This window comes from Hippopotamus amphibius, chromosome 7, assembly GCF_030028045.1.
Source record: "Hippopotamus amphibius kiboko isolate mHipAmp2 chromosome 7, mHipAmp2.hap2, whole genome shotgun sequence".
In the NCBI taxonomy this organism is placed as follows: Eukaryota; Metazoa; Chordata; class Mammalia; order Artiodactyla; family Hippopotamidae; genus Hippopotamus; species Hippopotamus amphibius.
In genome coordinates this window covers 9,187,041-9,213,921 of record NC_080192.1, presented here as the reverse complement: position 1 = coordinate 9,213,921, position 26,881 = coordinate 9,187,041, and the positions used below count along the sequence as shown (strand labels likewise).

Sequence of the window (26,881 nt, the reverse complement as noted above, 5' to 3'; positions counted from 1 at the left end):
CTTAGGGACCCCAGGTGTGTGAGTGAGAGTGACAGGTCAGGAGACACGGGGGGCAGGCAGGCTGGGCAGCCCAGAGTAGGCCTTGGATGCCAGTTTCACAAGCTGGGCCGCATCTGAGGGCCATGGACAGCCTCAGAGAGGGGTTTCAAGTGGAGAAGAGGTTTTTCCGTGTTTTGGAAGCTCCCTGCAGCTGCCATGTGGAGGTGTGGCTTGGGGAGGGCTCTGGGGGCGGGAGGCCCAGCAGGAGATGTGTGGTGTGGTCCAGCCTGTCCTCTCCCAGCAGTGGGCAAGGCCTTGTCACTTACTCAGGGAGCTGGGTTCCCAGAGGCAGGTCCTGTGCTCCTTTGGCGTGTATCGCTGACTGTCTTGGAATCTTTCTCGCCTCTTCGCCTGCCTGTGGCTGACCGTTGGCTGGTCCATCTCTCTCAGGCCTGGGAGGGCGTAAGGGCAAGGAGGTCATCCAAAGACATCAGCTGATAGGTTTCTGCATGCGTCTTGGGCATTTCCTCGTGTCCTGGGGCAGTGGGGGAGCTTGAGGAGCCTTGGGTTTGGCATTGAGAGCAGGACCACCAGAAGGGAACCTTGGAAAATCCTAGCCTCTCTGAGGCTCATCTGTAACATGAGATTGGAGTGCCTGGGTTCCAGACGGACTTGGTTTGTGGATGTTTAAAGGGCGTGCCATCGAATCCTCTCCTCTAGGCACGTGACATCCCTGCCCATTGGGTTTCATCACCTCCATTGTAGGTGAGACGGTGAGGCCCAGAGAGGTTAACTGGAGCTGCTGGGGTTGCAGCCGGCGCCTGACTTCCAGGATGAGGCCCCCGCTTCCTGCTTCGGGGAGTCCCCAGCCACACCGGGAGTCCCATCCCCACGTGGCCACTTGTGCAGAGCTGTCAGGCAGGCCTGAGCCTGGGGAGAAAGAACAAAGGCTGGGGGAGGGAGGGCGGGGAGGAGGAAGAACCAGGGGGAGGAGGGAGGAAGGGAGAGGGCAGATGGCAGAGCTGGAAAGGGAGCCGCGCTTGGCACCTACACCGGAAGAACCAGCCGTCCAGTGGGAGGAGAGGCAGGGCAGAGCAGCAAAAAGTGCCTGGAGCCCGAGGCCTGCATCCGTGTTCTGTGCCCCCTCCAACCCTGACGGGTGGTGTGATGTGAGCAAGATGCCAAGATGGGGCCTCAGTTTCCCCACCTGTCAAATGGGAAAAGGATAGGCAGATTGGGCTGGTGGTGCCCAGCCTTTCCACCCTCCAAGAACCCTGCTGTTGCTCCTAGTGGATTGTAGATCGGAAACTTTGGGACTGGTTAGTGTTTAAAGGAGTGATGTCAAGAACCATCCCCCAGTGCCACGTGGGGGCTGCAGAGGGGCCCGGACCCCAGGTCCGTTACTGACTGAGCAGAACAGTGTCAGCTGGAGCTGGCAGGGTGGCCTGTGCCCCTGTGTTTCGGGAGAGGCCCTCCCTGCCAGGAGGGAATTATGTTCACCCCCACCTCTGCCAGGGAAGATGGTGTGGCAGAGGTGGACTGTGGGGAAGGGGTGGCTGGGACAGTCCTAGGCTGTCAGGCCCAGACTGTTTAGAAAGCGATCATCCAGGGACCCCAGCCATCCCGGGCTCCTCAGGAGTCTGTTCCCCAAATTCGGCCCCCGCTCTGCACATCCCTGACACCTTTTGTAAGTTGCACTGTAACCTGCCCCTGCCCAACCCCCCCACCCCTGCTTCCCCAGCAGCCTTCTCAGTGGGGGCTGTTCTTTGCCTAATGCCCTCCCCTTGCCGGGCCTGGAGATAGGGCAGAGTCCTCCTGGCTCCTGAGGCTACTTCCAGACCATTCTCCCCCAGCTTTGAATCCCGCACCAGCAAGGGACCAGCCACTCCCCGTGTTGTGGGCCACCGCCGGGTCACTTCCCCTGACGTGGCGCCCGCCCTCCGCAGCTCCATCATGCCTGCCTTCCTGGTCACTACAGTTCCCCCTTCCGTGATCCTTCTCACAGCCTGGCCTCTGATTTCCTTGGCCTCCTTCCTCCCACAGTCTTATCCTCACTGCCTCAGTCGCTCTCACCAGCTGTACCCTGGGCCTGGCCGCTGTTCCTGGCGAGAACTCAGGTGTCGGCCTCTCCCCACCCCTCCTGTCGTTCCAGCGCCCTCCCTCGCGGTCCTGGGCCTGGGGCCCTCACCCCACCCTCCCCGTCCTCCTCTCCAGCTTGGGCTCCCTGGTGGTCTCACGCACCTGCCCCTGGCTCTAGCCCTCCTGCGTCACTGCGCTCACCTGGCAAAGCCCTGCTCGCATCCACCCGTGGCCTCCTCACACCGGCCCCTCCCCCAGGCTCTCTGCTGTGCTGGTGGCCAGGCCAGCCTCTCAGAGTCCACCAGATCCGCCCTCCCACCTGCTCGAGGACTTGGATTCCCTCCCTTCCTCCTTCCTCCTCCCCTCCACTCCCGCCTCCACCCTCCACTCTGGCTCTTTCCCATCAGCTCACACATGTGGGTTCTTCCCACCCCCTCGCCCGCTCCTCTGGTCCTGCAGACGATTTGTCTATGGTCACCATCTCCAGTGTTTCTCCCCCGGTTTTCTCTCACGTGTGCCCCACTCAGGCCCTCTCCCTCACCTCTCCATCTTGTCAAGATCATCCGTGACCTTCACGTTGGCAAATCCCGTGGCCAGTTGTTATTAATGGCTCTCTCGGCTGCCTCTGGCGCAGTGAGGGGTTCGTATGTCCTGTTGGTTCCGACAGTCGCGGGACTGTCGCCTTCTCTTTAGTGTGCCTGGTCTTTGCGAGGCTCACAGTCTAGTGGAGGGAAATGTGGCGGAGAAAGCACTGAAAATATGGAGGTGAGCACAAGACCTAGAGTGAGGGAACGCTCACAAGGGCCCCAGAGGGTGGGGGGGATGGGGCCAGCCAGTCGGAGAGAGGGGACGTTCCAGGCAGAAGGAAGGGCAAGGGTGAAGGCCAAGGCCGAGAGGCGCAGCATGGCAGTGACAAGAGGCTGCTGCCCCCATGGGCTGTAAGCTCTGTGGGGCGGGGACCGTGTCTGTCAGGTCCCCAGTGCTAGACAGCGCCTGGCATCCTGTCACATGTGGGTGAATGAGGCTGGGAACTGCACCCTGCCTCCTCCTGCCACCCACTGTCCCCATTCAGGTCTCCAGTCTTCAGGGCTGGGTCTCAGTTTCCCTGTTTCTTTTTTTTTTAAATTTTTGGCCACATCCTATGGCATGTGTGGGACCCTAGTTCCCTGACTAGGGATGGAACCCGTACCCCCTGCATTGGAAGGCAGTCTTAACCACTGCACCGCCGGGAAAGTCCCAGTCTCCCTGTTTCTAAGGAGGCTCCCTGCCCCCCTGGCGATTGCACAGCCACAGGAGGGAGAAGATGGGGAAGCCTTTAGACCACCGGGCTGGGTCTCAGTGCCGCGGAGACAGGGTTCCTGCCCAGCAAGCCCACTCCCTACCCCCACCGCTGAGAGCACACGGGGACAGCTTGCAGGAAGATTACAGCCTAATCCGCAGCATGTTGCTGCTTCCAAGGCTGCAGAGGTGGTGGCCGGGCTGGGCTGGGCCAAGGCTGGGAGGAGAGAAGGGAGCCCGCCTGCCCTGCCGCAGCCCTGCGGCTCTGCACGAGGCTCTTGAGGAAGCCCAGTGCCCGCCCAGTGCCTGTCACGTGCCCCTGTGTTGGCTTCAGCCCTTGGCCTCACATGACCCGGGGGGAGGCAGCGCCCGTTCCCATGACGGGGGGCGCTCTTGCGGCCTGACTCATCCCTCAAACGCACGCCTGCTCGTCTCTTCATCCATCCTTTCCCTGGGGCCCAGGAGGCAGGTTGAGGACTTCACAGGGATGCCAGCAGGATGGTGGGCTCAGCTCGTGCTGAGGGAGAGGACTTGGCAGCCCTTTTTTAAGGAGTGAGCTCCCTGTGGTCAGAGGTGTGCAAGCCAAGGATGCTGAGGAGAGAATAGTCTTTCTCCCAACTCTCGTGCTGCCTGTGCCTCTGTCCATCAATCAGGCTAGCTGTTCACTTACCTTGAAGCCTTTCCTGACCCTTCCTCTGGGTCTGGAGTGGAGGTATACACCCAATAACTGAACCAATAAATAAAAAAAATGTGTAAGATGTTGTCAAGAAAATAAACGGGGGTATTGGGCGTCAGGTCTGGAGGGCTTCTCTGAGGAGGTGGCTTGCATTGAGATTTGGGTGTTGAGAAGGAACCAGTAGAAGCCAGCCTGAAAGATCTGGGGAACTCTAGGCATCCCGGGCAGAGGGAGCAGCCAGTGCAGAGGTCTTGAGGCAGGAATGAGTTTAGGAGTGAGAGGAGAGTGGCTGGAAAGGAGGCTGAGAGGAAGGCAGGAACCCTGGGGAGGGGGATTTCACCGTGGGGGTGTGAATGAGTGGGATGCAGCAGGGGGTGACATGATCTGACTTAGGTTTGAAGAGATCTTTCCAGCCCCTTGAAGTGGGTGATGCAGGGGTGGGGGGGCAGGAGTGGCACACAGAGCCTGGGAAGCTGCTGTCATCGCCTAGCAAGAGGTGATGGTGGCCTGGACCGGTGCAGGGGGGTGGGGGGGTGCACGGAGGAAATTGAGAGTTGTTTGGGGAAGGATGAGGAAGGAGACCCAAATGCCAGGTTGAATGGGGTTTGAGGACGCACCCGCTCTGGGGTCTGAGCAGTTGGGTGGGGGCCAGGGTGCAAATGGATGAGGGGCTGGAGGTCACTGGCGACTGGGAGGGACCAGGGGTGAGATCAACAGCCTGAATAGGGGAACCTCGGATCCGTCCTCTTAGAGGCTGGACTTTATCCTCAGCCCCCGGAGGGACTGGTGAGAGTAGGGGGGTGGGGAGCACCCCCTGGCGGTTGTCTGGAGACAGCTTGGAGGAGGCTGGAGAGGAGGCTGTCCTGGGTCAGGCAAGCAACATCACGGCCTGGAAGTGGACCGCAGCCGAGACTGCGAAGTGGAGAGCCAGCGAGCGGGTCGGCTGGCTGCCGGCAGCGTGAGGCTTGGGAACAGATGTCCCTGTACAGGGTGAGGTCGGAGGTGCCATCCGGAGCTGGCAGGACTGGAGGGCCGTGGGCTCCCGACCTCATCTCTCGGCAGCTTATCTGGGGGAAGACTCAGCAGGTGCCTAAGGATGTTTAAAGCCAGGCCTCTGGGAAGTTACCTGGGAACAGCGGTGACCTCTGCCCCCACCTCCCCCAGCGCCAGCTGGGCCCAGCTGTCCCTGGAGCCCGAGTTAGCCCGAAGCCCGGCAGTGGCCCAGGCACTGCCTGCTGGCTCTTTGTGTGGATGTGGAGAAACGTGGGCCGGGCCCCTCCTGCGCTGTGGGGTGGTGACAGGCTCGGGACAGCAGCTGTCTCTCCTGGGTCTCGTGCTGGTCCTAGAGCCTGGGACCTGGAATTCACTTCCTCGTGGAGAGGCAGCTGAAGGTCAAGGTTTGGCTCACATTCTGGAATGGGGCTGGGACCGGGGGCAGGCCTGGGCAGGAGGCAGGCCTGACGCTGCGCTTACCTGCTCCGGGTCAGCCGGCCACAGGCTGGCCAGAGTCTAGGCCTCACGGAGCCTCAGGTTCCTGCTCTGTGAAATGGGCTAAGTAAACCTGCTTTGTGGGAGTGGGGTTTTGTTGTTGTTGTTTTGGTTTGTTTATTTATTGAACTGTCGTTGATTTTTACAGTGTTGTGTTAGTTTCTGGTATATAGCAAAGTGATTCATTTATACATATATGTATACATATATATTTTTCAGATTCTTTTCCATTATAAGTTATTACAAGATATTGAATATATTTCCCTGTGCTATGCAGTAGGACCTTGTTTATCTATTTTTTAAATATTTATTTATTTATTTATTCTTATTGGTTGCATTGGGTCTTCATTGCTGTACACAGGCCTTCTCTAGTTGCGGAGAGCGGGGGCTGCTCTTCGTTGCACTGTGCAGGCTTCTCATTGCGGTGGCTTTTCTTGTTGCGGAGCATGGGCTCTAGGCGCGTGGGCTTCAGTAGTTGTGGCATGTGGGCTCAGGAGTTGTGGCTCCTGAGCTCTAGAGCGCAGGCTCAGTAGTTTTGGTGCATGGGCTTAGTTGCTCTGATTAGTTGTAGCATGTGGAATCTTCCCAGACCAGGGCTCAAACCCATGTCCCCTGCATTGGCAGGCGGATTCTTAACCACTGCACCACCAGGGAAGCCCCTGTTTATCTATTTTATACATAGTAGTGTGTATCTCCTAATCTATGGGAGTGTTTTTAGGTTTATTTTTTCCCTTAAGAGGTTTTGAAGAGGATTAAATGAGAGGATTTTTTTCAGGCACTCCCAGTACATGCAGGGTCCCTGTGGAGGCTGTGAGCTGGCTCAGGGTCTTGGGACAGACCCGTAGATGAATCCCAAGTAGGAGTATGTGCAGGGTCAGGGTTGGGGAGAGTGGCTGGGAAGGAGGGTGTCCCAGAAGGCAGCTGGAAGTCGCTACCTCCCAGCAGGGTTTTGAAGGGTGAGAAGGAGTTTGTTTCTATTTGAAAGATGAAAAAGTTGAAGAGGACGTTCTGGGAGGTGGGAACAGCTGGGGCAAAATTATCAAGCAGCCTGTGGCTTTGCCAATGCCGATTCCCTGGGATGGTTGAGTTGTGGGGTGGGAGAGGGAGAGATGTGAGGCCAGGGCAGGGTCTGCCAGTTCTAGGGTCTCTGTTTCTGTGTGTCTCTGAATCCAGAAGCCTGAAATGCTGAGATTCCTTCCAGTTTGTTTTTCTGAGTCTGACACAGCTCTGCTCTAAGTGCCATCTGGAATCCGTTTTTTTAAAGATTCAAGATTGGATTATAAAGATGGTGAAAAAAGAAGAGTCTTGGCCCGGTTTACCTTGGTGCTTTTCTTTTCTTTTTTTTTTTTTTTCAACATTTTCTCTAGTGCAAGGGAGGGAGGTTGTTTTTCCTGTGCCCGCCAGTGACCAGCGGCCCCCAAGTGCCCACCGAGGCCCCTACCCTTCATCCTCTCCTGTTTCCCTGCTGCTGGTTCTGCCTTCGCAGACCTGTCTCTGGCCCCTGCAGCAGATCTGCTCGTTGGGGTGAGCTTCTCCCTCCCGTGCCTCTGCCGCTGTGGCCAGCGTAGAAGTTCATTGTGGTTTAATTTCTGGTTCTCCAGTGGCTGCTCTGCGTGCTCCTTGCTGTGCCTGCAGATCCGGCCTTAGCAAGTTACCCCAGAGGCCGACACAGGGCACCGGCCTTGGATTCAGAGAGACCCAGGTGTGAGTCTCCATCCACCCCCAAACAGCCGTTGGACCTGGGCAGGTCCCCAGACGTGGGTAAAATGAGAATAAAGACATGGACCTCGGGGAGTGAAGAGCGTGTATTTCAGTCACATCGTGGGTCTTAAAGGAGTCGCCCTTCCTCCTTCCCAGACTGTGGAACAGAAACCTGGGGCCTGGACCTGCTCCTGGCGGGGCTCCCTTCCACTCGGGGTGGGGAGACTGCAGCTAAATGGGGGACTTAACCCGGGGCTCAGAGGGTCCTGCAGGGAGTGTGGGGAGACTGCAAGGGCCTGGTTGTCTGTCCTTGGCAATGCTTCTTCCCCTCCCTGAGCCTTTGTTTCTCCATCTGTAGACTCTCAGCCTGGTTCAGGGGCAGCTCCCTGCAGCCTGCGGGGGACCTAGCACGAGACACCTCTGCTCCCAATTCTCATGCAGCCCAGCCCCTCCCCGACCTGCTCTCCCGCTTCCTCTGCTCCCCGCAGCAGGCCAGTGTCCTCTGATTCTAGTGGCTTTACCTCCACAGGACATTCAGCCCCTGCCACTTCACCCCATCCCACTGCCTGTGCCAGCCCCGCCCCCTTGTCCCTCACCTGGGCGCTGATTGGCCCCACTGGTCTCTCTGCTTTCACCCTTGCCCTGCAGTCTTTTCTCCACCATGTCCAGGGTGAGTCTTCTCAAATCCAAGTCAGATCAAGTCATTCACCTGCTCTTAACCCCAAAGTGACTCCTGAACTCAGTGTTCCCCTGCAGGCCCGGGGGGCTAGCCCCTGCCCCTTGCTCACCCTGCTCCAGCCACACTCTGTGCGCCTCCTCGACACACCAAGCTTATTCGTGCCCCAGGGCCTTTGCACTTGTGGTGACTCCTCCCTGGAACATCTCTCCCAAAAATCTGCATGGCTCTGCCTTTCTGCAGATGGGCGTCTGCTCAAAGGTCACTGCATCAGTGACCCCCATTCACCGAGTCTGTGTCCTCCTGCCCTGCTTGATGCTTCTTCGGGACACTTGCCAGGCCTTTTGTAACATGTTTCTCGGCTGTTTGTATCCCTGGTGAGAACAGGGACCTTGCCCTCTCAGCCTCTCACACAGGGCCTGGCACATAGTAGGTGCTCAGAAATACTGTCAGATGAGTGAACAGCCGAAGGCAAGCCCCAGTTCTCTGGCCTCTGAGATGAGGCCTCCCAGACCCGGGATGCATGGGCCCCTGTGGGTGCAGAGCTTTCAGCTCCCTGGATAGCACATGCCCAGCCCAGGGGCCACTCACTCCACCCCCACCCAACAGAAAACAGAAAAGTTAACTATAGCCCAGCACCTGCAGCATGGTAGAAAGAATCTTACAGAAAGAAAACAGTGGAAAAGGCCACAGGTGTGAGGTGGGCAAGCAGGTGGCTGGTGGGAAGTGGAGGGAAGGGAGGCCCCAGGAGAAGCGGACAAAGCAGGTACTTAGAGGACCTTGACCACCAGCTCTAGAAGCTTGGATTGTGTCCAGAAGGCCGGAGGCCAGGGAGTGGCAGGGTGTGGGACGGGCGGGGAGCTTTGGTGACCTGCGTGCTGCAGGGTGGGGACCGTGGTCCATAGAGCCAGATCTCGTCATCCCTGTGGCTTCTCACTGCGTTTAACCCCATGTCCCGGTGGCCCACCAGGCCCTGCCCCCCTACTTCCTGTCCCATGTGCCTCTCCAGCCCCAGCTCCCCATCCCTGCGCCCACAGCGCTCCTTCCCTCACCTTTGGCCTTTGCCCCTTCTGTTCCTCTGCCTGAAACACGCTTCCCTGATCTGTGCAGGGTGAGCTCCTTCTTGGCCCAGCTCAAAAATCATTGCTCAGGACTCCCTTCCCTGACCACTGCCGCCTCCTCCCAGCACTTGCCACCGCGGGTCATTGCCTCGGTTGTCTGTTCCACTCGCTCAGTGTCGGTCTGGCATTTTTTGGATGCTTACTCCACGTCACGTGCTGTTCCTTGCATGCAGGACCTCATTCATTCCTCACAAAACATCAGTGGTTTAGGTGCTAATGTGGCCCCACTATACAGACTTGGGAACTGAGACTCAGGGAGGTTAAGTCACTTGCCCAAGGTCACCCCGCTAGACAAGGGGCCAGGCTCGGATTCAGCAAGCCCAGGTAATCTGACCCAGGCTCTTGCCCCCTCACTCCTGTCCCTCCAGGCGATCAGCTTCCCAACAGCAGGGTCACCCCTGACACCCCCTCACAGCACAGTGCGAGGCACCGAGAAGCCCGTGATCTGTGATGAATGCCTGACCGAGCCCTGAGCCTGCAGGAGGGAGCCGTGGGCAGGGAGGAGGGCAGGGAGCTCGGGGCCCGAAGGACAAGCCGCAGGGAGCTGGCACAACACCTCCTCCTTCCGCTCTGCCAGTTCCATGGCGGCACCAGGTCCCTCGGAGGCTGTTTTGATCTTGCTCCTTCCCCTCTTGGGGACACGTCCTCGCCAGCACTTTCCTCCTGGCCTCTCCAAGGACTCCCTGCTCCTCTCCCTGAAGAGGGCCCATCTTAATGGTTCCTCCTCTGCTGTCCCCAAAGCCCGGACTTGCGCCCACCTGCTGCCCACCCCCCCCCCCACCTCCTTGCAGCCTGCTTTAGGGAGGGGGTCCACCCTTGTTCCAGCCCCCAGGGAGTGTGTCTGTCAGGAAATGCTGCTCCAGAGGGCCTTCCTGATGCTCTGCCTTCTCTCCCGGGGCCTCTGGAGAATGAAGTTAACCCTTACTAAGTCCTGATTGCTCTGCTCGGGGTACTTGGGTGTAATTCTCCATCAGCCCTGGAGAGAAGGTTAATTTTTACAGAGGACCAACTTGAGGCTCAGAGAGGTGAAGCCATTTGCCAGAGGCCACACAGCATGAGCAGCAGGCCTGGGATTTGAATCCAGCAGGTCTGTGTGACACCTCAGTGTCTGAAGTCTCTAATCAAGAGGCTTTTCCATCTTGCTGATTGGTGACATCTGGTGACATTGGGACTGGGCCTCAGAAAACTGGCAGTTTTCTGGTAGGAGCCTTAGACTTGTCTTGGTGCACAGGCCCAAGGGGCTGTGTGAGTGGCGGTCCCTGGAGTTGTGCAGTGCACGGCCCAGGCAGCCAGCTGTCAGAGCCCACCTTTGTCTCCTGGTGGCATCTGCCTTGCTCGTCTGGGCTGTGTCAGTAGCCCAAGGATCCCTTTGACAATTGCTTTGAAGTCAGGACTTCCTGCCTTTCCCTCCTGTAACCCCGAACACCAGACTTGGCACTCCAGTCCCATGGTCTGCTTTCCTGCTGATCCCCTGGGTCTCCGGAAAGAAAGGATCACCCCTTCTTCAGGGCCCAACTCCTGAGGCTGAGAGTCAGCCTGGTCAAGTGGAGGAGAGCGCAAGGCTGGGGTTCAGGAGACCTGGTTTCAAGTTCAGCCTGTACTCCTGACGACAGTGTCGCCTTCTCTTTCTGAGCCTCAGTTTTCCTTCTCTGTCAGTTGGGGGCAGTACGAATTGCCCTTGCAGCTTCACGGGGGTGGCAGTGGAGATCCAGAGCCTGGACCGGGCAAAGCTGTGAGCCAGGAGGCCTGCACAGCTCTGCGGGTTGTGGTGACGTGTACATTCCCAAATCAGGACTGTGATGTGTGACTCACAGGCCACCACTGCCCACTTCGGTGCCCATGGCTGAATCAGGACACAACCCCCACCCCCAATCTTTTCTTCTTTTTTGAATTTCAGAAAAATTCACCTTACCCACAATAAACCATTTTAAAGTATACAGTTCAGTGGCGTTTAGTGGAGTCACAATGTTGTGCAACTACCTCCTGTCTAGTTTTGAAACTTTTTCGTCACCCCATAAACACACCCCTTACCCATTCTCTGCTTCCCCAGCTCCTGGTAACGTCTAGTCTGCTTTCTGTCTCTGTTTTGCCTATTCTGGGTATAATACATAAAAGGGATCATAATATTGACCTTTTGTGTCTGGCTTCTTTCACTTTTTTCTTCACCTGTTTTAAGGTTCATCCAGTTGCAGCATGCATTTTATGGCTGAATAATATTCCACTGTATGGATGTGCCACAAGTTACTTTCCCATTTACCCGTTGATGGACATTTGGGTCAGAATCCTTCTTAACACACAGTGTCATGAACCAGTGATCTCCAAACCTTTGATCATGCACTCCCTGAGGAAAAATTTTTGAATCAATCTTCCCATTAAATGTGGATTTGAAACCCATGCACTGGGACTTCCCTGGTGGTCCAGTGGCTAAGACCTCACGCTCCCAATGCAGGGGTTCGGTTCCTGGTCAGGGAACTAGATCCTGCATGCATGCTGTAGCTAAAAGATCCCACATATTGCAACTAAAGATCCTGCATGCAGCAACTAAGACCCGACGCCAAATAAAATATAAATAAATAAATATTAAAAAAGAAAAGAAACCCACGCATTTATGGTCAATTAATCTGCGACAGAAAAGGCAACAATATACAGTGGAGAAAAGAAAGTCTCTTCACTAAGTCGTGCTGGGAAGACTGGACAGCTACGTATAAAAGAATGAAATCAGAGTATTCTCTAACGTCATGTACAAAAATAAACTCAAAATGGATTAAAGATCTAAATGTAAGACCGGAAACCATAAAACTCCTAGAGGAAAACATAGGCAGAACACTCTGACATAAATCGTAGCAATATTTGTTTTTGGGTTTATCTCCTAAAGCAAAGGAAATAAAAACAAAAATAAACAAATGGGACCTAATTGAACTTAAAAGCTTTTGCACAGCAAAGGAAACCATAAACAAAATGAAAAGACAACACTACTGAATGGGAGAAGATATTTGCAAATGATATAGCTGATAAGGGGTTAATATCCAACAAATATAAACAGTTCATACAACTCAACATCAGAAAAACAAAACAACCTGATTAAAAAATGGGCAGAAGACCTGGATAGACATTTTTCCAAAGAGGAAGTGCAAATGGCCAACAGGCACATAAAAAGATGCTCAACATCTCTAATCATCAGGGAAATGCAAATCAAAATCCAAATGAGATTTCACCTCTCACCTGTCTGAATGGCTATTATCAAAAAGAATACATATAACAAATGTTGAAAAGGAAACCCTCATACACTGTTGGTGGGAATGTAAATTGGTGCAGCCCCTGTGGAGAACTATATGGAGGTTTCTCAAAAAACTAGAACTGGGGACTTCTTAGGTGGCGCAGTGGTTAAGAATCCACCTGCCAATTCAGGGGACATGAGTTGGATCCCTGCTCCAAGAAGATCCCACAGGCCGCAGAGCAACTAAACCTGCGCACCACAACTATTGAGCCTACACTCTAGAGCCTGTGAGCCACAACTGTTGAGCCCGTGTGCCGCAACTACTGAAGCCCACGTGCCTAGAGCCCGTGCTCTGCAGCAAGAAGCCACCACAGTGAGGAGCCTGCACACCATAATGAAGAGTAGCCCCCACTTGCTGCAACTGGAGAAATCCCATGTGCAGCAATGAAGACCCAATGCAGCAAATAAATAAATAATAAATAAATTTATTAAACAAATAAAAAACTAGAACTGCCGTTTGACCCAGCAATTCCACTCCTGGGTGTGTATATGAAAAAAAACAAAAACACTGACTTGAAAAGATACATGCACCCCAATGTTCATAGCATTATTTACAATTGCCAAGAAAAGGAAGCAACCTAAGTGTCTGTCAATAGATGAATGGATAAAGAAGATGTGGCATATACATGCAATGGAATACTACTCAGCCATAAAAAAGAATGAAATTTTGCCATTTGCAGCAACATGGATGGACTTGGAGCGCATTATACGAAGTGAAGTAAGTCAGAGGCAAATACTGTATATCACATATAGAGAATCTAAAAAATACAGCAAACTCGTGAGTATAACATAAAAGCAGCAGACTCACAGATATAGAGAACAAACTAGTGGTTACCAGTGGGGAGGGGCAATATAGGGGTAGGGGATTAAGAGGTATAAACTATTATGTATGAAATAAGCTACAAGGACTTATTGTACAGCATGGGGACTGTAGCTAATATTTTATAATAACTATCAATGGAGGATAACCTTTGAAAATTGTGAATCCCAATATTATATACCCGTAACATATAATATTGTACATCAACTATATTTCAATTAAAAATGTGCATTTGTTTTATATATATTACTACTACACCAATATATCCAGTACATTATAGAACCCATGTAAAGTGTAGACATCTTAAAAAGATACAATTAAAAAAACGGTGCTTCTCATATTTTTTCTCACACCTGCCCTGGTGTCACTACCCAGCCTAGGTGTTAGCTGAGGATGAAACTGTGTCTGGCTCGTATTGAAATTATAGTTCCTTATTGTAGAGAAATTGGAAAGCAAAATGAAGTGGAAAATGGACAATAAAAGTCCTCTGCAGCCTGCACCTCAGGCTCACTGCAGGCACATCTGAGGCTCTGTCTTCCTGTTTGTTGTGTTTGTCCATTGGGTCCAGGCCTCCTGGTCCTCAGAGTTTCAGAGGAGGTGAGAGGCAGGAGCAAAAAGGATGAACTTCAGAGTCAGGTCCCTGGGTTTGAAGCCAGCTCTGTCATGGACCAGCTGTGTGACTCTGGGCATATCAACCAATACCTACACCTTCCCTGCCTCATCTGCAAAGCACCTATGATACTGATTGTATTTGTTAGCTGCTGCTGTGTAACAAGACTCCTCAAAATGTAGTGGCTTAAAACAACAGTCTCACAGTTTCTGTGGCCAGGAACCTGCTTAGCAAGGTGCCTCTGCCTCCCACATCATGGTGTCAGCGGGGGCTGTGGTCTCATCTGAAAGCTGAGGGTGGATCCGTCATCAGGCTCACTTACACGGCGCAGGCAGGACTCGTTCTCTGTGGAGTGAGGGGCTCAGTTCCCCACTGGCTGTTGATTGCCGGCCTCCCTCAGTTCCACACCGCGTGTGTTTCTCCATAAGACAGCTGCTTCCATCAGAGCAAGCAAGCGGGAGGCGGCAAGAGAGGGCGAGCATGTTGGAGGCTGAGTCTTCGTAACCTCCTCTCACAAGTGACATCCCATCACTTTTTTTGCCGTATTCTGTTTAGAAGCAAATCGCGAGGCTCAGCCCACAGTCTAGGGGAAGGAGATCACACAAGCGTGAATACCAGGAGGTGGGGTCGTGGGGGACCACCTCTGCTGGCTGCCAGCCCAGCTGAAACAGACCTGTCTCTGGGGTTGTTGGGGGCACCAAAGGAGGTAACATACTTCCCGTTGTGCAGGTGGTCCTGTAATTGACAGGGTTGTGTGTATTTTTTCATTTATTGTTCTTTCCACTTGTCAGGGCCTGGGCAGCAGGGAAGGGTGGGACCAAGGACAGGGCCTGAGACCCCAGAACAGCCTGTGGCTTTGCAGAGCAGAGGGGAGCACAGGATGGGGCTGGGCACGTGCCCGCATCCAGAGGAATCAGCCTGAGAGCTTGGCAGGTTCACCAGCCAGAGGGCATGAAACGTGTTCTTCTGGGAGGCCAAGTCCAGACCTAGAGGAACCGTGGTGTCAGGGCCCAGGAAGACCTCTGAGCACCTGGCTGGAAGGGGAGTGGGGCCACAGCTGTGGTCAGAGGGTCCTCAGTGCCTGCAGCTGAAGAGGGGAGTGATTGACGCCGCAGGTGCTGCCTGTGCTGTGTGACCCCAAGCAACTTCCCCTCCATCTCTGGGCCTCCTCTCTGAAACGCCTGCATAACGCTAGCCCTGTGGCTGTTTGGAATGAGGAGGGCTCCCAGAGGGGCAGGCCGCAGGCCGGGGGTTAGCAGCCCTCTCCTCCCTTGGGGCTGGTGCAGGGCGGGGTCTCATGCCTGCCCCTGCCCCTCCCCCGCCACTGTAGGTGTTCTCCATCGTGGTGTTCGGCTCCATCGTGAATGAGGGCTACCTCAACAGCCCCTCGGAGAGCGAGGAGTTCTGCATCTACAACCGCAACCCCAACGCCTGCGGCTACGGCGTGACCGTGGGTGTGCTCGCCTTCCTCACCTGCCTGCTCTACCTGGCCCTGGACGTGTACTTCCCGCAGATCAGCAGTGTCAAGGACCGAAAGAAGGCCGTCCTGTCCGACATCGGCGTCTCGGGTGAGCCTCCGCCCCAGTGGGCACCCCGCCCAGCGCAGCAGCGTCCGCAGGGGGCTGTCCCAGCCGGGGTCCTGCTTATTCTCACACACACCTGGGAGGCGGCTGCCACCCTTCTCCCCATTTGCCAGATGGGGAAACCGAAGTGCAGGCGGGTGAAGGGACAGACTTGGGGTCCCGGGGTTGGCAGCAGGGAAGGATGGGACCAGGGCCGGAGCTGAGACCCCAGAACAGCCCATAGCTCATGGCGGGGAGGAGAGCACAGCGTGCGGCCCCCTCCCTGGTGCAGCCCCGTGAAAAGTAAGCAAGGTGATGGTTGAAGGCCCTGGCACACGGTAGGTGCCCTGGGAGGGTCAGGACGTGGAGCTGGGGAGCTGCTGTGACCTGCCGCCCTTGCCCTTCAGAAATGGCCTTTGGCAAAGGTACCTGGCCTCTGTCCCCTTGAGTTCTGAGAGACTGATTGGAGGGTGCTTGGGTTTGGTGTCATTGGCCTAGGGCTGTGGTCTCAGGCCTCTGGTTGGGGCCTCCCCCCATTTCCTGGCCCAGGACTCTCAGGATGTGCCTGGCCTGCAGGCCATGAGGCCTGGGGTCCCTTAGACTTGAAAGAACTAGAATGACATGAGTGATTCTCAAACTGTGTTCCATGGAGCCCCAGGGTTCCCCAGCTGTGCCTCTGGGAGGGGCTGGCCTCTGGGCACCACCCCCTGGGCACGCACGCTCTTTATCCTGAGAGCTCTGGACTTCTCTGGGTAGACTGTGGGCACCCAGAGAAGATCTTGTCGCCCTAAGGCTACCACCACTAAACTCCCCAGGCCTCGGCTCTCAAAGGGCCCCTCCCTGACCTCGGGGCTTTGTGGGGCTGCACACACATTAGAGGTCGAGACTCAGACCCCCTGGCCCCAGCGTCCCCTCATCCTCGCCTGCCCAGTTCTCCGGGAGGCTGCGGTCAGGCGGGGGGTGGGGTGGATGCCCCTCCCAGAGAGCTGCAGGCCTCAGGGTGGACCACGGGTCAGTTGGGGATTCAGCCGGGAAATCTGTGCTTGGCTGAGGTTAGAGAAATGCCAGCCGAGGCTGACTGACTTTTCTCTGTCTCTCCCTCCCACCTCCCTCCCTCCCTCCCTCCTTCCTTTCCCCACCTCCCTCCCTCCCTCTCACTGCTGACCCTCCCTGGGCCTGCTCCCGGCCTGGCTGCCTCCTGTCCATGGTCTCTCTCCCGCTCTGCGTCTGACTGGCCTCTCTGTTCTCGCCTGCACGTTCCCTGTGCCCCCCTCACTCTGACCCCCACCCCCTCTCCCTTTGGGGGCTGGGGAGCGTGGGAGACGCACTTTTGAACCTCCCCCTGTTCCTCGGTTTCCCGTATCCATCCCATTTGCCCTCTCTCCCCGTGTGGGGCCTGTTCTGCCTGGCCCTGTGCGCACCCCAGCCTTCTGGGCCTTCCTCTGGTTTGTGGGCTTCTGCTACCTGGCCAACCAGTGGCAGGTCTCCAAGCCCAAGGACAACCCGCTGAACGAAGGAACAGACGCAGCCCGGGCTGCCATTGCCTTCTCCTTCTTCTCCATCTTCACGTGGGTAAGTATGCCGCCCACCCAGCCCACACTCGCTGGCCCCAGCCAGGCTCCCGGGCGGCCTTTGAGCATAGCCAGAGACTCCGTCCTGCTTCCCTCTTCAATGCTCCTGGTGGGGCTGCCCCCTGAGGAAGGAGACAGTTGCTGTGGCCAGCGAGGACAGTCAGGTGGTGGTGGCAGACCCTGGCTTTGGTGCAGAGCACCCTTCCTGTGGTAATGGACCCCCTTCTCAACCTCTCCAGTAGTGGAGTGGTAGGTATTAACTGTTCCCTTTTACAGACAAAATAGCTGAGGCCTAGAAGGGAAGATAAGGCCTTGAGGTTCGAGGCTAGGAAGGAGGCTGAGAGTCAGGAGACCCGGATCAAATCTTGACGCTGCCTCTAATTTTCTGGGCCTCTGTCTTCCCATCTATAAAATGGGGAGATTGGATTTGTGGCGGGGTGTGTCACAAATGCAGATGCCCACAGGACAGGCAGGATGTGAGAAGGCGTGAGTGGACTGGGTAGCGTGTACACACCATCCTAAAAGGACACCCTCTGCCTGGCCCTTGTTCTGAGCAGGAATGGGGACCCACAGAGGCCAGGTCTTCTTGTTTTCCCAGAGAAGCCAGAAATCTGAATTTCTATGTAAAATCTGATCTTTATGTGTTAGCAGTTTGTTCAAGTTAAAAAAATATATATTGTGTGGGTCCAAAATAGCATGTCTTTGGGCCCCATTGACCAGAGGTCACACCCCTTTGCAGGCTCTGGACCCGGTGGTCTCGAGCACCCATCAGCGTGACAGCAAGGCTGGCCCTTCTTTCCCACTGGTTCCAGGTCCTCTCAATTTATTTTTTCTTCTCTCATCTCCTTCCTGTGCATATCTGGGGTCCTGCAGCTCCATTCCCCCATCCCAAGGGTTCTCCCCTCCCCTGTCACGGTGCCCCACCCCGCAGCAGCCCCCTCCCCTCCAGGTCCTGCAGCTGTGTGGCCCCTCCTGTGAAGCCGTGCTGCAGCCAGCCTTCCCTGTCCCCCTGCCCTCCTGGGCCTATCCTGGCCAGACTTCTTTCTCTTTCTGTGGCCGCCTGGCTATCCCTTTTTTCCTGGGACGGGGCTTGCAGAGGAGGAGTGGGTGATTGGACATCAGGACTTCCAGGGGCGGGTCTCAAAGCCTGAGTGACAGGTGCCCACCAGCCCACTGAAGCCAGCCTCCCTGCTGGCATCTCTGCCTCTCCCTGTTCTTCTCCACTGGCCTCACCCCTGCTCTCTCCTGGCAGAGCCTGACCGCAGCCTTGGCCGTGCGGAGATTCAAGGACCTTACCTTCCAGGAGGAATACAGCACGCTGTTTCCCGCCTCGGCACAGCCGTAGGCCTGCCCAGCTTCTAGAGGCAGGGAGCGCTAATCGTGCCCAGCGGCACGGTCGAGGGGCAGCCCACGGCCTGGACCGGCCAGGCTGCTAGTGCTTGCAGGGCAGTGGAAGGCTGGCTGGAGAGGCCAGTTAAGACTCACCACTTACTCATTCATTGTCTCCTTTGTTTATTCTTCACGTGTCCGTTCATTCAGTAAACATTGAGCAATTGTTCTGTGCCTAGTGATGAATCAGATGTGGTCCCTGACCCCAGGAGCCCACATGCTGGGGAGGGGAAAACAGTCAGACTGAAACCTGCCTCAGATGCACTACCGCAGGCTGTAGGAGGGCCAGAGCTGGCTCTGTACCTGGGCTGTCAGGGTGCGGAGCTGTGGGCTGAGAGCCCGTCCCACAGCTGTCACGTGAAGGCCGATTCTCCAGTCCCCATGGAGGCTGGCTACCAAGGGGGGCCTGGCCCAGGACATCAGAGAACTCCTGGTCTGGCTCTGCTCTCGTGTGCTGTGTGACCCTGGGCAGACCTGTGCACCTCTCTGAGCCTCAGTCTGCTTCCCTGGACTGAGGAACGATAATGGACCCACCTCTCAGGGCTGTTGCTTAGGTGAAACAAAGCTTGGCACAGGGCCTGGCACAGAGATGCTCAATAAATGTAGGTTCTTTTGTTTGTTCATTCATTCACTCATTCTCTCCAAGGAGTGAGGGACACCTTTATAATCGCTCCTTTGGGAGTGATTCCCAAGTGGGGAATCCCTATTCTTCCAGAGGACCTTGGCTTCCAGTGGTTCCCTCCTTGGGGCCCTCCACTGCCGTGGAGCACAGACTGGCCTCAGGGCAAAGCACTGCACGGTGGAGATGCTGCAGAGTGCGCCCGCTCTGAAGAAGCAGGGCCAGGTGGACCACCAGGTCCCTGGGCTCTGAATGGAACTCCCAGCCTCCCCTCTGCACCCCAGTCCAGCAGGAGCCCACACTCCTCCATGGCTCCTGTCTGTGGCTCTTTGAACTGGATGGCTAAGGGAGGCCTTGACTCAGTGGGGACGGAGGAGTGAGCACAGAGATAGCACTAGGTGCCTGTAGCCAGAGGCTCCTCCCTGGAAGGGTCTGCAGAGGTCATCTGCTCCAGCCCTCTGCCTTCATGCAGACACCAGTGGAACCAGGGAGCTGCGGGAAGACCAGGTCTGCTGAAGTTCCTCTCAGGGACTCATTCATTCATTCCCCATGTGCCCTCATGGGCTCGTTGATGGCTCAAGGGTGCTGAAGGCGTGGCCTGTTCCACCTCCCTGCTTCTCCAGGCTCCTGCATCTGAGCCCCCAGCAGCCAGGACCTCATACCAACACAATAGAAAATGCAAGAGGGCCACTCCTAACTTCCTCAGCCCACCTCCTGGAGGCCTGGTCTGCCTTTAGCAGGCCCCTAGCACTCTGCCCCCTGCCTCTCACCCATTGGCCCTTTTGGGTTCCTGATTGACTTAGTGACTTGTCAGCAGGTGATCAAAAGGAAGGAGGTAGAGAGGGCCTTGGCCCGGGAAGGGGCAGGATCCCTGGATTCAGGTCTGGGTTCTGGCACTGACTGCCATGAGGCCACCCTTTTCTAGGCCTCAGGCTTCCCAGCCTCCAAACAGGGGTATGTAGAACATTACCCTTTTCCCATCACAAGCAAATTACCTGGACTGGGAAGCTCTCTGGATCAGGCTTTCAGTGTAAACCTATAAACATTGCCTTTTAATGACAGATTTCATTTATTCCCTAGCTTGGTGTGATCAGTGTCATACTAACAGTGTAATTGCTTTTACTGGAAAAGAATTTCCCACCTATGCATTTACGCTGTAGACAAGTCTTTCCCAACTGGGTCCTTTGCAGAAAGGGCTTCAGTGGTCAAATACGGTTGGCAAATGTTGCTTGCCATAGTTTTCCCCTTGGGGATCCCAGCATGCATTAGTCAAAGCTCTGACAAGTCCTGTAGTCCTCTCTTTAACTCAGTTTCCCAAACTTGTTTGACGAAGCATTTCCGTTAGAATTAGGTTCAGTGGCAAATGACAGAAATCACAAATGCCAGTGGTTTAAACAAAGTCTTAGTCTGGGAAGACAGTCCAGGGCTGGCATAGTGGCTCCAGAAGTCTTTAGTGACCCAGGCCTCTACCGTTCCTACAATTTGGCTCATGAACTTCGTGGTCCGTTATGGCAACTAGAGCACCAGCTATCACATCTGCATTCCAGGCATCAGGTTAAAGGGTGGGACAGAGAACTTAGGGGTGACCCATTGGCTAGAACTTAGTCAGATGGCTATGCCTAACTGCAAGAGAGATAGACTAGCTATTGGGAGATGCCAGCGTTTCTCTGTCCCACCAAGAAACTTCTCCATTCCATCTAACTCCCTAAGAACACACTTTGAGAAGGATGCTGTAGGCCTTTGGGGCATTTTATCACTCCAAAATGGAGACTCAAGAATTTTTGTTGACCCAGAGACCTCTGGATTAGGGGCATAGGGCAGGTGAATTCCTAAGTTCTTTCTGGCTAGAGAGTGTGGTTCTGGGCTGCCTGCAAGAACAGCCTTCCTCCCTAGTCAAGCTTGGTTTTATCTTCCGTGTTTTGAGGATATTTAACCCTCTATTGCCCGTGTCCTGTGGACTAACCTTTACTAACCCAGTGCTCTTGTCTGTTTCTCCCCTAACCATCCCCTCCCACCTGTCCTTGTCCCCACCAACCCCCGTCCCCAGGCGGGCCAGGCTGTGCTGGCCTTCCAGAGGTACCAGATTGGCGCCGACTCGGCCCTCTTCTCCCAGGACTACATGGACCCCAGCCAGGACTCCAGCATGCCTTACGCCCCCTACGTGGAGCCCAGCACCGGGCCAGACCCTGCCGGCATGGGTGGCACCTACCAGCAGCCGGCCAGCGCCTTCGAGCCCGAGCCCCAGGGCTACCAGTCGCAGGGCTACTGAGCCACAGTGACCGCCTGCCCCCCACCTGCCCCTGACCCACCCCAGCTGCCCCCTCCCTCCACACCTGGCCCCCTGCTCTCTCCCAGGCTGCCCTGCCCGGAGCCTCCAGGTGGTTCCACTGAGGTCCAGGGCAGCTCGGGTGGGAGGGGGCAGTGAGGTGTTGGGGGGTCTCCATATGTGTGTGCAGGTGTGTCCAGCAGGGCTCTGGGGTGTTTGCATTCATTCCTTGTGTCTTCGAGCATTTGGTGAGCGCCTACTGTATATCAGGCCTGTGCTTGGCACGAGTGCTGAAAGACACATGGTCCCCAGAAATGGGGAAGAGGAGATGTGGAGGAGGCCCTACTGGTACCAGAGGTAGGAATGGAGAGAAAGATCGACTGGGAGGGTGCTGGGAAGGTTTGGCTGTGGGGCGTGAGCACCCCCAGGACACTGGGGGCTGTCACCTGCTAGGAGTGACACAACTGCCCTGCGAGGAGTGTTAGGCTGTCTCCATTTTATGGTTGAGGAGACTGAGGCCAAGAGAGGTCAAGGTCACTTGCCCAGGGTCATTTAGGCGGCCACTGATAGAGGTGGGGCCAAGCCCAGGCCGCCTGACCGCAGAGCACCTGCTGTCCCCTGACCTCCCTGCCTTCCCCCCTCCCCGAGCCAGAGGCTCCGCTGCTCAGTGCTACCGTCACTCTGGGAGGCCTTGGGGACCTCAGCCCATGAGACACCCTGATTCTGCTGCAAGCCAGGGGCCTGCTCTGCCCCGACTGTTCCCCCCAGCGGGACAGCCCTGCCTCTAGGCCCCTCTCCCCACATCCCGCCGGCCCCTCCCCTGGCCACCTCCCAGGGCAGGAGAGCCGAGAGGGCTGGCCTGGCCCCCGTATACTGCTCCAAGCTGCGCACATCCCGCCGGGAGCTCCAGCACGCCTTTGTGGCCTCCTGATGGACTGACCACTGTCCCTGCCTCTAAGAGGAGCTTGCTAAGTCCCTGCCTGGGGCTGAATGGACAAGGAGGCCCAGAGGGGGAGTACCCAGCCCAAGGTCACAGTGAGTGAGTGGCAGAGCTGGGCTTGCTACCTGGGCTTCTTGGTCCCAGCCACCCAGCAGGTACCCCATTCCCTGCCCTCATGACCTCCCAGGAAATAGAACTGATCTGGGACACTGTGTCTCTTTCCCTCACCTGGGGTCATCCAGGGGCTCAGGGGCTGGGACAGCCAAGCCAAGACCTTCCAGAAGGCCTGCCAAGTGGCCGGTCTCCCTGTGGGCAGACAGGGGCTCTAGACCCACCAAGGCCAGCCTGCAAGCTGCTGCTGTGGGACAAACTGTCCCCAAGATGAACGGTGAGAGCCCCTGGGGCGTGGAAGGCTCAGGGAGGCCACAGGGTGTAGGGGAGAGGGTGGCAGGTGTCCCCAAAGGCACAGGGAGGGTTGTGGGGGGCAGGGAGGGATTCTTGCACAATGAGGGCTCTCCACTGAGCCTTAAGGGATGAGGAGGCCTTGAAGGGGAGAGAGGTGAGGGGAGACCTGGGGCCCAGCATCCACCAGCCAGTGCCCTGGGGAGCAGGACAGTGGGATCGCGGGTCGGCACAGTGCTGGATGTTCCCACCACCAGCCCCCACGAGAACCCTAAGAGACAGGTAATGTTCACTCACTTGCCTGTTGATTCAGCAGTTATGGGGCATCTGTGCCGGTTATACAGAGGGTGGGGTCCCTGCCCTCAAGGAGCTGCTGGTCGTCAGAGATGAGCATTAAACCAACAGCTATTCCCAGGGTCCATTACAGGGGCGAGGTGCTGTGCGAGTGTGTGACAGGCTCCACTCCCCCAGGAGGGGCCCTGAGGATGGGCAGGAGTTCGCATGGCAAGGAGGGAGGGAGAGGGAATTTCCTAGGCAGAGAAGTGGCATCATTGTCCCCACGTAACAGAAGGGGAAACTGAGGCTCAGCCTGTGAGTAAGTTAGCACTGGAGCGTGGATCAGGCCTGGTCAGGTCCTTCCGAGGGGCAGTGGTGACGGGAGAGGACCCCAGACAGCCGACAAGCCGCTTGTTGCTGACTTCGATTTTCCACATCTGGGAAGGGGCTCTATCTGTGGTTCTCTCCTCCACCCCCCTGGTGGCCCTAGAGGGGACAGAATGGGGCTGTGGCATCTGCCAGGTTGAGCAGGGGAACCTGTACCAGACCAGAGGCTTGCGAAAAAGACCAGACCAGAGGTTTGCGAAAAAGCTAAGGGTGGGCGTGGGTGTGTTTCTGGCAGAGAGAAGTTCTGTGCCCACACAGGAGGCTATGAGAAGTCCTCCCCCTCTCCCACTCCCCACCAAAAACCTCCCTTGCTGATGGGCACCAGGAGACCTCAGAGTGCTGCCCATCTGTTCCCCTGGGCACCAACCAGCTGCTGGTGATGCTGGGCTGGAGGGCAGGGTACCATTTAAAGTTCACCCAATCGCTGGGTGTTCATTACAGACTCCGTGCCACCCCAGAATGGGAACATTTACAGGACCCTGCCAGGAGTGGGGGGTGCTGGATCATCTCACTCAACACTCCCCACTAGTCCCGGGGTGCGGCCCAGGCGGGATCTCATGGCCAGACTGTGCCACGGTGGGGGTGAGAAACAGGACCAGAGATTTAGAGGGCAGGATTTGATTGAGACCCGGGGCTCCTGACTCCCCTGCCACGTTGTTGGTGGGGAAGCCCTCCTGCTCCTGTTGGCTGAGGACAGCCCCCCTGGGGGCCCCAAGCTTAGAGCCTGTGCTCACAGGCCAGCGGTATCCCCTTTTCCCTCCCTGCTGCCCCCCTCTGCCGCTCCCTTGCTTCCAAGCCCTTCCTTGGAGAAGGGCACCCCTGCAGTCTGACCTTGCTGAGTTTGGGCTCCCTCCTCCCGTCAAGCACAAGAGAGGGCCAAGGAAAACGGGGTTCCACACAAGGTTAGAGCTGCAAGGACTGTTAGGGGCGGTAGGGTCTGGGCCAGGAAGACAGTGACTTGTCCAAAGTCAAGCACAGAGCTAGCGGTTCGGGGTCCAGGTCTCCTGCCTCTGAGTTGAGTTGACACTGATCCTTCACGGTCACAGGCATCTGCCTGGGTGTGCCTCCTGGTCCTCCTGGGGGTGTAACAACTGAGGGACTCACTCCCAGGGTACTGGCATCTGCTCCCCACTCCAACCTTCCCTGGTGATTCTTGATCTTCAAAGACTTGGGGGTCCCAGGCTTCCCCCATGTAACCAAGAGCCCCCGTGTTACCCCTCAGGAGCCCCCAACCTTGGCCTAAGACCCCTTTGATTCTCTAAGGAGCACAAAGGGGGAGCACCCCTCCCAAGAGTTTGTGGGAGGATGGACTTGTCCATCCGTCTCCCAGCGCCGCCCCTTGATGTGACACTTCCCATTCCCTGGTGCCCACAGCCCTTGTCTGGGTGCCCCGGCCCTTCCCCCAGCGTTACTGCCTGTGTATAGTATAAATATATATATTTTCTATATATAAGATGTATAATATAAGGCTCCACAAATATATGTGTGTGTGTGTGTGTGAGCGCGCAGTGAATGGCGATCCCCGTCCTGGGCCCCCACTCTGGACTCCCCCACCACCTGGTTAAGTCTCTCAAGAGTGAGTCCAGTGGCCCTGTGGCACCCTCCTCTATGACATCCGTCCATTTGTGGTGAACCAAGTGAAGGTGGTGACTTCTGGTGACATAGTAATAAAGTGAAGACTCACAACCACCTGGCGGATTGCAGAGTGTCACAGTGTTTTTTTGTTCTTCGTGAGTGTCGCTTGGCATTTGCCTGTCCCCTCTGTCTCCCCTGACCTGGAACATGCTTTATGTGTTCATTATTGTTGAGTAAAATTACAGTTGAAGCCAGTGCCCCCCTGACTTGACCTTGTGCGCACACACACACCCCATCGCCACTCCGGGTCCTGGTCCCTTCCCCAACCACCAGGGGCTGCCAAGATTAGGAGCTTGGCCTCATTCCTTTCAGAATGTTCCCATGCTCTTATGTACACATATGTTTGCAGGACGCTGTTTTTAAAGTTAGGGGTCCTGAGCTGGCACAGGGTCCAGACCCTATAAAGTGCCAGGCACTGTGCGGGGCCCTAGGAGTTCAACACTGAACCAGGTAGATGCCCCTGCCCTCGCACAGGTGGTCTTCCGTCCGGGGAGATGGACGTTAAACCAATATGCGAGCAGAAATCTCAGTTGTGTGACGTGCTGAGAGTGTCAGAAGATGCGGTTTAGCCCTGGGCCCCTCTGAGCAGATGACCCTTAACCTGAGCTCTCTAGGATGAGCAGGGGTTCACTGGCAAGGTGGGCAGGTGAGCATTCTGGAGAGGAACTAAAACGCCATCCCCGGCTTGGGAAGAGCTTGAGAGTGGCGGACACAGGAGAGAATGCGGAGGGTACTCAAGTTCCACGGTGTAGGGTCTTGAAGCCACATAGGGTTTTGCTTCATACCAAGTGTGTGGAACTCACTGAAGGGCAAGTGACCATCCCAGTGTGTGCTTTGAAAAGACCACCCCGGTGTTGAAATGGCAGTCAAGAGGTTGCTGCCCAATGTTCGGACAGGATGGTCACCATGGCGATGAGAAGAGTGGAGGAAGTCAAGATACATTTGATGAAGGTGCAGATCAGTAAGTGATGGACTGAGTAAAGAGGGGTGAGGTAGGTTGGAGAACCCCTCCCAAGTACTAGAAGTGCTGGAGTCTGGCCGGCCGGGAGAAGCAGGTGAGTGCAGCCTGTGTGGACCTGTCAGTCATGATGCTCTGTTATCCGCAACTTCCGCCTTAGTCCAGTCCTGGGAAGTCACCCCCAGGCCTCTGATTGGACAGAGGTGAACACCTGATCCATGGGCCACCTCTTCATAGGCTGAAGTGCCTTGGGGCCAAGGCTATTATAAACGTTCTCCCTCCACCCCCCCCATTATGACTAAGCCAATCAGATTGCTTGCCTCTGCAATGGGGTGGACCAATCAGATTGCTTCCCTCCGCAATGGGGTGGAGGGGTTGGTCAATCGGGAGCAGGAGGAGACTCCCGAAGAGGAGCGCGTTCCAATAGAAAATGGAGACCAGCAGGTTCCAGCCTACGCAGGTGTTGCCCCTCTTTGCTTTAAGGAGGCCCGAGGGCTGCAGCTGCTCGCAATCAAGACGCCCCATGACCTCTGGAAGGCCCAACCCAGAGGCTGCTGTACCCCCACTCCCACCCCTGCTCGAGGAAGCAGAGGGGCCGGGCACCAACTCGCTGGCTTCCGCTGGACCCCAGGCCACACCTGTAACAGACTTCCCCCCAGTCTTCAAGACTGCTGGTATTGTGAACACTTAGTAGTCACACCGTCCTCCATTTGCACTTTCTGTCTTCGTCAGCATTATTCAGGTAGTCCCTCCACTACTTTACAGTTAGCAAAGCACTTGTCACATACGTTACCTGCCAGAGGACTTCAAAAATTGACATCGGAGGGCTCAGATCTGCCATCTGGGGTGCGGGTGGGGGAGCGATTCAGAACAATGAATCTCAGGTCGAGAGCATGGCGCCCCAAAAGGGATGAAGAGGACATCACAGTGGAGAGGGTCAGCCTTCCAAGATGACCAGCCCTCCACACTGATGTATGGCTATGCACTGGACTGGAGGGAAGTGTGTAAAAGCCTGAAAGGGTTGTCACAGAGTCAGGACAATTTGGGGAAATGTGAAAAAATACTAGTTGAAAAAAACACTAGTTTTCAGATTCAGGGCCACTACATGATTTGCAGAGCCCAGTTCAAAATTAAACGCGGGGCCTCTTGTTCAAAAAGCAATTAAAAAAAA

At 55.9% G+C, this 26,881-nt stretch overlaps 1 protein-coding gene across 3 annotated transcripts in view; it reads left to right on the top strand.

Moving 5' to 3' along the window:
- Positions 1 to 24,823, top strand: part of SYNGR1 (synaptogyrin 1) — a 29,590-nt gene extending 4,767 nt beyond the window's left edge. Inside the window, exons 2-5 of one of the 3 annotated variants that reach the window (XM_057741124.1) lie at positions 15,036 to 15,273; positions 16,694 to 16,839; positions 17,578 to 17,650; positions 18,091 to 18,393. In XM_057741124.1, coding sequence (XP_057597107.1) covers positions 15,036 to 15,273; positions 16,694 to 16,839; positions 17,578 to 17,650; positions 18,091 to 18,200 — 567 coding nt within the window. In that variant the 3' untranslated portion in view covers positions 18,201 to 18,393. Of the gene's footprint in view, positions 1 to 15,035; positions 15,274 to 16,693; positions 16,840 to 17,577; positions 17,651 to 18,090; positions 18,394 to 20,893 lie in introns of those variants that run through there. The other 2 variants (XM_057741123.1, XM_057741125.1) reach the window with 2 other exon arrangements.
- The last annotated feature ends 2,058 nt before the right edge of the window (positions 24,824 to 26,881 follow it).